The 12,994-nt window shown below is 35.1% G+C and overlaps 2 protein-coding genes across 2 annotated transcripts; both read right to left on the bottom strand.

Annotated features, from left to right (window-relative positions):
- Positions 1–607: 607 nt before the first annotated feature.
- Positions 608–4,726, bottom strand: LOC132164739 (uncharacterized). The gene is made up of 2 exons (XM_059575294.2): positions 2,202–4,726; positions 608–1,597 (listed from the first exon to the last, which is right to left on the bottom strand). The coding sequence occupies exon 1, from the start codon at positions 4,451–4,453 to the stop codon at positions 2,264–2,266; it is 2,190 nt and encodes a 729-aa protein (XP_059431277.2). The 5' UTR covers positions 4,454–4,726; the 3' UTR covers positions 608–1,597; positions 2,202–2,263.
- A 952-nt stretch (positions 4,727–5,678) lies between these two features.
- On the bottom strand, positions 5,679–9,068 carry MAGO (mago nashi family protein). The gene is made up of 4 exons (XM_059575184.2): positions 8,941–9,068; positions 8,563–8,832; positions 7,778–7,954; positions 5,679–6,018 (listed from the first exon to the last, which is right to left on the bottom strand). The coding sequence occupies exons 2-4, from the start codon at positions 8,785–8,787 to the stop codon at positions 5,959–5,961; spliced, it is 462 nt and encodes a 153-aa protein (XP_059431167.1). The 5' UTR covers positions 8,788–8,832; positions 8,941–9,068; the 3' UTR covers positions 5,679–5,958.
- Positions 9,069–12,994: the final 3,926 nt, after the last annotated feature.

Genomic DNA, 12,994 nt, shown 5'->3' with positions numbered 1-12,994 from the left:
CTCAATTTGTTCAGGGTGATGGTATTGCCGGGGATGCATTTGAGCATTCAAGATGAGTATCCTTTTGAGGTGGATGGTTTCACTTTGAAAGGAGTGCTCCTCTTTGGATGCTAAAATGTCTTCTTAAGAGAGAGAGAGAGAGAGAGAGAGAGAGAGAGAGAGAGAGTTATGTGGGCTACCCTTCAGATGGTTAATTAAGACATGGTTGAACACCAGTGTAAATTTTATGTCAGTTACATGACCCCCCAAATGAGTCCTGATCCCTGTCGCGTAGCTTTTGAAATGGAGGATTTAGTTTGATTATATAGGATCTTATTTCCTGAGATTCCAAGAGAATAAGCACTAAAATTGCAGAAGATCCTAGCTTTGATTTATCATCCTCTTTCGGATGCCCACATACTTATCCTTGGATCTTGGTAAAAGTTATGTTGAACACCTTTTGGCCATAGTGTTAGCACTCAGCAGGCTTGAGTCATGTGACAAGTAGAATTGTGCTTTTCCCTGTATTTTTTTTTTTTCCTGAGCAAATGCATAAGTATGGTTTTCTCATTGCAATATACAGTAATGGAAATCCATGGGAAGATAAAAAGTGCTAACACATAAAATAAGCCGCTCAAAGGTTTCTTGATACACACAATTGAATTTCGGAAAGTGAGGATTGAAATAAAGGGAGGAATCCTTAAAAAGATCATATACTTATATTACAAACCGAATATAAGGAAACATATTTTATTTACTTGGGTTTAAAACCAAAATTGCAAGAACAAGAAACCCTCTGCAATTTCTATCTGCAAAGGAATCTAAAACCCAGTATCAACAAAAAAAAACTCCAATCAATGAGTTTTCAAACACCAAAAAAGTAAATGACAAAGCAAAACAAGTAGAGAAAGGCTAATCTACATAGGGACTCCAGCTGCTTGTTTCTGCAATGCTGGAGTCACAAAAAGAGAAGATTGATGTCTTTTGCTTCTTCAACTTAACCCCAAATAAGAAAGACCGCAAGGGAATTTGGGCCCAACTTCTTGTTTGTTTCTGACACTAAAATCCCAAGATCTTGCACCAGTGTCTTCTTAACATCAACCTTCAATGCACTCACGCAATTGAGGCCTGCTTGCAGTTTTTGGAAACCTTCTTGTTCTCCTGCTTCATGTTAAGACCTCATCTTGAAACTTTAAAGCCTGATATTCACCAAGCTGTCTTTTCTGCTTTGGAATCTGCACTGGAGATTCTTGACATCCATCTTCCATGTTGTATAAGTATGAGAATCTACTCTGCAATTCATCCTTCCATACTTGCAATAAGTTCCAACCATAACAATAGTTCAGTCTGTATCTCTCTCAGGTGACAGTATATTGGTCGAATATCTGATTTCACAGATTGGTGTTTAGGACTTCTTGTCTCTTACCCTTTAGTTTCAATAACTCTGCATGCATATCCTGAAGTGAAGGCCAGTTTTTGTACGTGATGAAATGAAGTGCTAAACCTCGACTAGAACCTTCCAGTGCTCAACACATAGGTATGAAGAGGGAAGCTATTCTTTGTCCAAAACCAATGCTCTCACAAGAGTAGAACTGAACCTTCCAAATGCCCTAAGGCCCTGTCGCAGCATATATATACAATTTAGCTCGTAAAGCAGCATTAGCATGCTTCAAAAGAGTGTTGAAACTACTTAATTAAGCCATGATGGTTTGCAAGGGAAGTAAAACATCTGATCATTCACAAAGGATAGACAAGAAAAAACTAGTGTGAGATTCTAATGGTAAGCTACTGTGCTAATAACTAACCTACAAGACTATTGGTTTTATTTTTTTCTCCCCCGTTTATGTTAAGTTTAAGATTTGCTTACCAATGCACTAAGCAATAGAATAAACATATTAAGATCATTTCTTGCAGCATTTGGTATAAACAAGATAGAAAGGGGCAATGCTGTAAAGGACAAAAGATATGAGATCCAGACAAACAAAAAATTTGAGTTAACCAAATTTTACTCCTATGGAACGATAACATTCAAATATATCCCCAGACAACAAAACAATAAAACAAAAAAACAGAATCAAATCAAATGTAGAAAGACAAATCATATCTTTGTGACCTGCCATAAATCGTCCTTTGCAAGAAGCCTTTGGCTAATATAAGAAGAAAATATACAGAGCATGCTACGAAGAAGTACTTAAAAACGAAAGATTATAGTGAAGACTTACTTAGGAGAGTACTGTTGGAGATCTATTATTGCATCGGCAAGCCTTTCTTGAGATGCAGAGTATCACGCAACACATAATTTAAGTTCTGGGTGAGACTTGTTCAGTTTTGATAAAAGCTCGTCGCATGAAATGCTTGTTCCTTTTGATGCCTCTTTGGAAAAATTGGGCAGAATCTCCATAACATCAACGTCTTTTGACATATCACAAAGGCATGTCAAGATGGTAGAAATTATTTCTGAGTCAAGAACAAGACCCTTATCTGCCATTTGATGAAGCAGGTCAATGATTGCTTTGGTTTCTCCCTTTGAAGCAAAGCCCTTAAGTAAAGAATCATATACAAAGGTGTCTGGTGTAAAACCACTATCTATCATTCTCTCAAAAACACTTTTAGCATCTTCCAATAGACCAAGTTTTGACAATCTATTTATTAATACGGAAAAGGTCAAATGATCAGGCATTAAACCTAATTCAAGCATGTCCATTAGCAATTCCTTGGCACATTGAAAATCTCCTGCTTTGAAAGTTGCATTGATTATTATAGTAAATGATGCAACATCTGGTGCATGAGTTGAATTTCTCATTTCTTGAAACAGCCTCCTAGCTTGCTCCAAGCTACCCTCCTTGCACAAGGATGCCATCAATGTATTGTAATCAAACACCGTCGGACTAAGCCCACAAGTCTTCATTTTACTAAAAATGCCCTTAGCAACACTAAGTATAGGCATTTTGCAAAAACCATCAATTATAATACTATATGTGGTTGAGTTTGGAGAAAGTCCCAAGTCCAGTGCATGTTTCCATAGTTCCATGGCTTTGCCAACCATTCCTGCCTTCAGATACCCCCCAATCAAAAAATTGTAAGTTACAATGCTACCTGAGATCCCCTTTTCAACCATCATATGATATATCTCTACAGCCTCATCAAGACAGCCTTCCTTGCAGAATCCCTGAATTAACAAGTTAAATGTCATGACATTCGGTTCAACAAAGCTCTCCCCATTCAAAATAAATTTTAAGAGTTTCATCGCCTCATCAACCTTCCCGTCACCGCAAAGTCCCATCAACAATGTATTGTAAGTAACCACATCAGGCTCTATCCCCTTCTTAGTCATCATTTCCAATATTTTAAAAGCTTCACTGACCATGCCTCCCTTGCATAGTCCATTAATTATAACATTATATGTTTGAGTGCTAGGCTCTACTCCCTTCTCAAGCATCAAGTCCAATATGTCCATGGCATTTCTAGCCCTCCCATCTTTGCAAAGCCCTTCAATTAACACCGTATAAGTAACAACATCAAGGCGAATTCCACGTTCTTCCATATCATTCAACATCACAGTGGCCTCTTTCCAATGCCCCATCCTACAAAGATTATGCATCAAAGGATTATAAGTAACTACATTGGGGAGAATTCCCTTTCCCAGCATCTCATCAAAAACATCTTTCGCTCTATCAACATTTCCTTTAAAAGAAAGGCCATTTATAAGGGCACTGTACACAATAACATCCGCATCCAGACCTTTCTTCTTCATCTCCTCCCACACATCCATTGCCTCATCAACTCTACCATCCTTACAAAGACCATCTACCAAAGTCGTGTATGTTACCAAATTCGGGTAACAATCAGCCGCCTCCATGTCAACAAACAAACATACCGCTTCTCTCAATTTCTTCGCCTTGCAAAGTCCATTTATAAGAATGTTGTAACTAATAATATCTGGTGATACACAATTCCTTTGCATTTCTCGGAACAAACCCATTGCATTCCCAACCTCACCATTTTGGCACAAACCCTTTAATATACGATTCATACCAAATACATGAAACCTAAAACCCCACTTCACCATTAACCCCATGACCCCAAGCGCTAATTCGGGCTTCCGGGCGCTCACAAAACAATCAGTCAAACCACTCAATGATAGAAAACTCGGTGAAACACCAACATGGGTCATCTGCTTATAAACCGAAAGAGCCAAGTCATGATTTTTCGACCTTGCAAGCACATCAACAAGGAAATTGCAGGTTGACCAAGAAGGCAAGAGGCAAGAACCGACGGCACATTGAAACAATGAAACGGCCTCGGAGAATTGAGAATTGGGTTTCTCACAAAGGGACCTTATTTTGGTGTCTATGTCAGTGTGTGAAGTGGGAGCTGGCATTGATGAGAAGAGCTTGAAGTAGGCATTAAGAGCATAAATATTAGAGGAAGCATAAGACTTGGGGTGAGAATTTAACAGTGTTTTTGTATTCATTTTCACAGTACGATTAAATTCCTCAAGTAATCTTTAAGAGTTGGATTGAAATCACATGAGGAGGCAAGACCCCTCTGTGGATGCTATAAGCAATTTCAATCAATTGCTATAAGCAATCTGTGGAGGCTAGACCCCCTCGAAGCTTTTTTTGCTATACGGTGTGTTGGGTCATTGTTTGCGAGTGGGTTACCTGTGCAGTGGACGTGATTAGGCTGCGTTTCTCTCTGCCGTGCGTGGGCGTTGGTGCTGCTCCGTGGTTTGGCCTGACGGTGGACTTTGCGTCCTGCGCTAGAGTTCCAAGTGCTGGGAACGTGGTTTATTGGAGGAAGATTGGTGGCGTTTGGCTGTACCACCAGGTTTGTCTTATTCCAGTGCAAGAATAGGTTTATGTGAGTACAAGAACTCTATTATTCCAGTTTTGATATTAGAATGTTTTCTTTTTTCTTTTCTTTTTTTTGTAAAAGAATTTTACTCGGTTTGTTTGCGAGATTATGGGCTCTTTTTGAAATGTGCCAGCTAAGACTACTTTCGCTTAACATTAGAAAAAGAGTAATGTTAGGTACTATCTTTTTATTCTCTTAAAATTCTTCTAAAACTGATGTAGTTTTTAAAATCACCATTAAATTTTAATTGAATCATACTCGAATTTTGATCAAATAGTAATTTTAAAAACCACATCAGCTTTAGGAGGATAAAACATAATATATAGCATTACTCTTATAAAAATTGTGAAAAAGTCATTTCCAAAAAATATGTTTTGGGAAAATATCTTCTACCATCCTTCTGATATGTATTTTTTTAATATGAATTGTGAGAATCATACATTGTGTTAATCTTATTAAAAATATACGACAAATGTCACTATTGCATATGCTTGGGAGTTGAACTGGCCAGAAAACAGAGGGCATGAATATATAGTGGGAATATGAATGCATTATTTGCTTCTGTTAGTATTGTGTTTATGTATCACGCGTCTCAAGGTGTTGGGAAGGAGACTAATAGAGCGTGGGGTTCCAGCTATTTATAAATCATTCCAACATTTGCAATTCTCCTTCTAAATTTTAAATTTCAACAATCAATCCCCTAATTGGAAAATTTTGTTCCAATATCCCCCATGGACTATGAGAAGATAAAATTATCATGATAGTCATTAGAAATGAAATCCCAAGCAAAATTACTAAAATTTAAAGAGAGAGAAAAATGAATGAAATAAAAAAGTACAAGAGAGTGCAAAATTGGCTCTTAGCATCATACTGATTCAAACGCAATCGATTCTGAAAAAAGGAAAAAAGCAATAACACAGGAAGCAATTAGGAATCTTTGGTAACATTGTAATATTCCAGTCTGTGTGCACACATTGGCAAATCTAACTAACCACTCCCATACACACCAGGTACCAATAAAAGTGCTAAACTGTCAAATGACTAAGACCGTACGGTAACTGTTACAATAGCAAACAGAATCGAATGCAGATTGCAGAGAAAACAGAGGACTCCTAATCCATACTATATTGGCTTGATCTTGAAATGAAGAGATATGAGAGAGAATACGAAGCACTTCAGATCCTGCAACCACAAACATCAATAAGAACCAGGGCTAGGAGCATAAATGTGGATAAACAGTAATAACATAAACATTCATACTCATAAGCAAACAGCAATACCAGAGGAAATGAGGGAGAGGGAGAGGGAACGGAGGAAGACCAGATCTCAACATCTCAACTACTGGAAAGAATAAAGTTGTACAAAAAAAATCCATAGGAAAATAGCTGCTATATATTCTCCATGGTAATTAGGACCCATTGACTGGGAAGGTACTCTCTCCCATATCTAAGCTCAATCTCCTCTTCCATGTACGAAATTTAATTAATTACTTTTTTAAATAAAAAAATGTAGTATCCTAATCCATAGTCCAAAATGTAGTCTCTCTCTCTCACACACACGGGGACAGATTCATGCCAAATTATGATACAACAATACACTGTCCACATAAAACAGAAACTTGTGTCCGCATCAACATACAAAGTTCATGTCCTTGTCAACAGGATAAAGTCTCAAACTTTATAGGAGAATCAACGCATCAGATTATAGAGAAAAGAGGAACAGGAACAAAGCTAGGCTGAGTTGGTTGGTGTGTGGGTTGGGGTGGGGGAGGGGATTTTATTGCCCATACATCTTTCTTTCTCAGACTTTCCCCCCTGCGTATGGGCATCATGTCCTATTTTGCTACATTTGTTAGCAAAACTTGTGCATCCCATGGAAATAAATCCAAACCATTGTGTTTTATACAGCATTACTTCAATTTCTTTACTAAACACCCCCCCCCCCCCCCAAAAAAAAAAAAAAAAGACTGATATGTTAACCACCCTTTCTTTTTCCTTTTTCTTTTCAAGGCACAATCGCATTGATTCCATTGACTAATGACTTAATTTGCAAGCACAAAAACATATCAGAATGCCCCTTGACAATCAGCAATTAGGTACAACCTTAATATGGGTAATATTCCTACACCAATTACAATAGGCATGAAGGAGCTAAACAAGAAACATTATTAAATGTTTGATGCCACAATTCAGAGGTAAGCATCCACTAATGGGCCTGAGTGACTAGCAAAACATCTTGACTTGGAAGAAAGGTACCCTAAATAATTATTTACTTGGCAAGTCCCTGGGGAACAACAATTCTCAGGTAGCATAGTGGTCACCAAGAGATAAAACTATTATATATATATGATTCTAAACACACACACAGAGAAAGACATAAGACATATATATAGCTGAGAAATTCTTAAGGATAAGCTCAACTAAGCTAAATTCAACTGAGTCTTACTCCCAATTAAATTAGGATCAGCTTTATGCATCCTTTTTTAACTAATGATGTTGGCCACTTGTATCATTTTTTTGGCCACTCTATTCTATCTAAAATTGTACTCTCGCTCACTCATATCATGACCTTCACAGTGTGTACCCATGTTATAAGCTTCCTCTATTTCTTTTCACTCCACATTAGTTCCCAACATGGCACAAGAAGTGGACTTGATTATCAACAAGTCCTTGATATGAGTGCTCAGAACCAACCTCAATAATCATGACAAGAACGTAGTAAAACTGTGGAAAACAAAGAAAACATACTGAGATTTGGAAAACAAAACATGAATATGATAGAAGATGCAAAACCGGGATCAAGTGACAGTTTCTTATTTCAGGACATAAAACCACAATTAGAAATAAACTAGGAACTAAACACAATGATTGACACACATGCAATACAAACTACAAAAGAGAAATAACCGTAAAGCATAAACTGAATGCACAAGTTTGCAGACCTGAACAAGGTAATAGAATATGCGAAGCCCTTCAGGGTCATTACTGCTCTGGACATCAACAAGGGATCCAATCTTTGAAGTAGTAAAAGAGATATGCTCATTCCCCATCACAATCTCAAGTTCCTGTCTCCCAACACGGTCGGGTTCCGGCCATTGGTTATCATCTTCCTTAAGTATCTGAAGAAGAACACCCCATACAGTGCATACACCAGATTATAAGACCAGATGATAGTAAACCCTTAAAAAAATTAAAATGATAGAAAACCTCACTCATCCTAAACTCAATCAGAGTACGGAAGAAAACTAACAAAGCAAAACCCTAGAGGCCCATTAAAATTACAAACAAAACACAAATTATTATTTTTTTTATAAGTACAAACAAAACACAAATTACCCTTACTGAAACCCCTAGAAAGAGAGAATGTCAGAGAGATGGCTAAATCTCCTAGAACTAGAAGGTAAAAGACCAGAAAACAGCACATAAATCAAGCAATTAATTCACTTTTCCTTTCAGTAATCCTCCATTTTCAGCAACCAAACAGAAAATCCAACTGACGAAATCAAACCCTAAGGAGAAACATCCATAAACAATAAATAGTCTCACTTTCCCTTTCAGTACTCCATTTTCTCAGCAATGAGACAGGATATTCCAGAACCAAAACTAACACAACTAAACCCTAAAGCACCAACAAAAACAAAACACACACAAAATCAAAACCCAGAAAAGAAACACCCAACGAAAACCACCAAGGGTTTTGAAACCCTAAAAAGAGAGAAAGGAAAACCTCGCTCTCGAGGATAATGCGGCGACACTCCTTGAGGACGGCGGGGGTGACGAAGACCTGCTTGCGGATCATGGTGTCGTTCTTGTAGTTGGAGTTGTTGGCATAGCGGAGCATGCCGTTGGAGCGGAACTCGAACTCCAGGAACTCGTGCCCAAACTTCCCCTTGTGCCCCACGTAGTACCTCACGTAGAACTCCTCCATCTCCTCTGTCTCTGCTCCTGCCATTCTACCCTCTTCCTCTTCTCTTCTCTGCGATTGATGATACAGCGCCTATTGCAGTGGCAGACCAGCCAAAGCATAAGTCATCACTTCAAATTCAACAAAGGGCTTTTCAAGTCTTAAAAAAAAAAAATCCCAGTTTGGGATTACATAACTCACCTCGCGAATCGCTATCCACGTATCGGATCAGAGTATTAGATTGTGAAGATGACGAAAATCTTCGTTAGGGTTAGAAAGAGAGAGCGCGAGGGTGGTTTATGGTCGAATAGGGGACGACGACGTGCGTTCTCTTTTCCACTGCGGCTGCGGAAAAACGACGGCGTTTACCTTTGCCCATATTTTTCCTTTTTGCCTATTTTTAATTGACATTAATTTTTTGTATTTCGGTTTTTCGCTAAAAACAAAAAAAAAAAAAAAAAAAATTCGTCGAAAAATGTTTTTCAGAGGTTGGCACATACAAAAATCACAAATGTTTTTATATTTTCATTTAATCGTATTAACTTATAAACAATTAATTTTTATTCAAAAAATATATATATTAATATAAAATCATTTTAAAAAATTAACCTACAAATTTGAGTTCTGACGGTGATCTACTGGTCCGAAGAAGTAGTTAGTGGCCTGATGGTGCTCCAACAAAATTCCAGCGAGGCCCAGTGCTGGCTCGTGATTTGAGAAAAAATAAACTCAAACTTAAAAAATTGTTTATGAAATTTAAAAATAAAAACCACTTTTCAAAATTAAATAAGTGTTTTTTAGCTGAGCCGGAAATATTTTTAGTTCGGCTATTATTTATGGTTGCACAAAAACACGGAAAGATACTGAAGAAATGGAAAAACAAAATAAAAATTCAGAACAAATATTTTATACCAAAACAAACAAAACCTAATTTTGTTTATTTTCAGGCAATGGTAAACATTGTTCACACACCCAATACTTTTTTATAAAATAAATATTATATATTATAATTTTATTCAACATTTATTCAATAAGGCTGACCTAGGATTTTGAATTTACTATTAGATTAATCATTGTTAAATAAAAATAAATAAATAAATCCAATAGTTAAATTGGTGTATCACGTGAACATTGTTAAATAATTGTATTATAAAAATATAGTATCTAGCGTTATTTGTTTTATAATTCCTTAGACTATTTAAAACTTTATATTGTGATTGTTTATATATATAGAAGTAAAAAAAATAAATAAAAAGGAACAGAAGGGGGATCTCTACCGGTCGAAATAAGGACAAAAAGCATAGGTAGAAGAGATGGGAAAGCAGCCGAAACAATTTTTAGGCACAACCCAATATACCACACGATGAGCGCAAATTTTAGCATTTATGTCAGCTTTGTTCAGCTTACAAGATGAGGCAATATGGATGGTGGAAATGGTTTCCCATATGGTGGATGCAATTTGCTAGTATTGGGCGGAGAAAGGGTGTGTGAGTGCAAAGATAACAACTTGAGAGTCGGAACAAGATTCTCTCCGATTCATTTAGAGGTATTCTGTCTTTTCATTTTTTGAGAGGACAAAATACCCCTCTAATATAACTAACTAAATATTTTCTAATTTATTTGAACTGGAGAGGATTTAGACTATTTTCAGCAGAAGGAATGAACTTGCCTTTCGAAGGTGAGTGGTACTCCAGAGTTACCTTCGTGACAGTGATGCCATGATATCAGGAATTTTGCCTTCATTGGCAAATTTGTTTAAGGAAAACCAAAAGGATAATCTTAATCTAGTCTGTCATGCTAGTGGAAGTCCATGCAAGTGAGTCCAAGGGTTATAAGGAGGTCCTCTAAGGTGGTGTTTGATAAATGGATTGGCTTAGACACTGTAGTTGATGTAAAAATAAGTAAGAATGTTTGGTATAAAAAAATGAAAAAGTTTGTTTTGTAGTTATTATGTTTTGATGTTAATGTGATATAAAAAGTGAAAAAGTTATAATATTTTTATGTTGATTTTTTTTGGAGAATTGTGATGAATAGTAACGAGGGAAACCCTAACTCATTTGCCAAACAAACCCTTGACTTTGCAAAGGGGCATTTGAATGATACCCGAACCCAAAAAAAAAAAAAAAAAAAAAAGGGACAAAATGTTATCCTTATGTCTTCTTTATATTGATGTGACTTCTAACATTATTATTTGATTAAAATTTAATAGTAATTTATCATAAATTCAATGATAATTTTAAGAGTCACATCTATTTTGGGATGATACAAATAAGACACAAGACTTCCTTTAAACATTGCTCATGTGGAATATAACGTGATTGTTCATTTAGTTAAGGAAAAACTTCATAAAACTCCCATAACTTCTACTCGTTTTGACACTACTATTCCACAATTTAAAAAATCTCAAGTAAATGTTTCAGCCTTTTAATTATCTCATTCCGTTATGATTTCTCGTTAAATTTTGTTAAAATTTCCAAAATATCAAATTTATTTAATAAAAAAGATTACAAAGATGTTTAAAAATAAAACAAAACAAATGCATGAATCTTAACAAAATTTTATTTTATTTTTTAAATAAAAAACAAGAGAATTTTGGAAACTTTGACAATATTTAACAGAATATTCTAGTGGAAGTGAGTAATTTAAATAAATTGAAAATTTGATATAATTAATTGAGAATTTTTAAACTTCGAAATGATACTTTCAAAACGCATGAAAGTTCATGTGGATTTTGTGAAGTTTCTCCTTTAGTTAATGTTCGGATTTATACCCTAAAAGTCAATTCATATTGTATGACATTTTAATTTATTAAATTAAAATTATTTATTTAGTTTTTATTTTTTTAATAACATTGGGCATATAATTGTATATGTGCATATTATTTTGTATATATACATATAGTCTTTAAGTTATATTTAACTAGCCTATAACCCTTGCGATGCATAATATTCTTCATTATGATAATATCAAAGTCATATTTAGTTTATAGTTTTTATTTAATCTAAGATACATGCAAGCAATGAAATTTTAGATTAAATAAAAACCATAAACTGAATCAACTTCAAAATCACTAAAAAATAAAATAAAAGAAAATCATTTACTTCAAACCATAGTAAAATTGTACTTGTAGTCATAAAATCACATTTAGAAAGTTGTATAGTTGTTATCCAATTTCTTCATTTAAAAAAAAAAAAAAATTATATATGGTTTTTTTTCTTCTTCTTCCTATATATGATTTTTGAAGTAACGTATTAACATATATTGATATAGGTTTTGATTCTATATGCTTCGATTTTTTTTTTTCTATGTATGATTTTTTTTTTAATCCTATATATGGGTTTTTTTTTCTTATAGATATGGGATTTTAAGTAAGGTATTAACACTAATCAGATATAACTCTTGATTCTATATATGGGTTTTCAAGTAAACGGATTAATATCTATTAATAGAGTGATTTAATCTTAGTTAATAACTGGTTCATTCACTAAAAAATATAGGTTCATGTCATTTGTTGTAATTTTAAGGCACTTCTTTTTTACATTTTATTTGATAAGACTATAATATATTAATCATAGTAGGAACTTCTAATTAATGTGGTGGGGATGGATGCCCCATTAATTTTTTTTTTTTTTTATAATTTTCTTTCTAATAAACTAAAGAATTAATATTTTAATATGACATGGCTTAACAAAAGTCAGTTAATTGGATGAAAAACTCAACTAATATAATTGAAAATCGAAAAGATAAAGCCAATTGAAACACTATATATATATATATATATATATATATATATTGGTGCTTTAAAAAAAAAAAAAAAAACCAAAGATTTTAAGACAAAATTTTAAAAAACTTACATGGGTTGACCGGACCCACCCTGTCGCTTAAGGTCAAGGGAAAGAGCCAATTAGACTAAAAACTCACCAAACTTTACGCAATAATAGGCGTAACCGGTAGTTGAACCCCCTAAATGACAAGGCGTATCACGTAAGGATCCTTCGTCCGTGGGAAACAGAAGACAAAAGCCAGAACAGCATTAGACTGCTTACTGGCTAAGCCAGTAAATTATAAAACATCTATACTCGGTACTACTTTACGTGCTGTCCACTCACGCCCTCAAAATTCTAGCGCCGAAAAAACCTGGGTCCCACCCTGAAACTCCCCTCGTGAGTATAGGTGGCATTAACTGGAAAGTAAATTTTTTACCTCTATGTTTTTCACATTGTCGTTTTAGGGTTTTATTTTGTCGGAAAGTAAA

The sequence above is a fragment of the Corylus avellana genome, chromosome 8 (genome assembly GCF_965113065.1).
Source record: "Corylus avellana chromosome 8, dhCorAvel1.hap1.2, whole genome shotgun sequence".
Taxonomy (NCBI): domain Eukaryota; kingdom Viridiplantae; phylum Streptophyta; class Magnoliopsida; order Fagales; family Betulaceae; genus Corylus; species Corylus avellana.
This window is presented reverse-complemented; position numbering and strand designations above follow the sequence as displayed.

Excerpts from the sequence above, each read along its gene's own strand:
- LOC132164739 (XM_059575294.2), bottom strand. The coding sequence starts at position 4,453 with ATGAATACAAAAACACTGTTAAATTCTCACCCCAAGTCTTATGCTTCC.
- MAGO (XM_059575184.2), bottom strand. The coding sequence starts at position 8,787 with ATGGCAGGAGCAGAGACAGAGGAGATGGAGGAGTTCTACGTGAGGTAC. Across the intron at positions 7,955-8,562 it reads GCATTATCCTCGAGAGCGAG|ATACTTAAGGAAGATGATAA; the intron begins GTTTTCCTTTCT and ends GTTCTTCTTCAG. Across the intron at positions 6,019-7,777 it reads TATTCTATTACCTTGTTCAG|GATCTGAAGTGCTTCGTATT; the intron begins GTCTGCAAACTT and ends TTGTGGTTGCAG.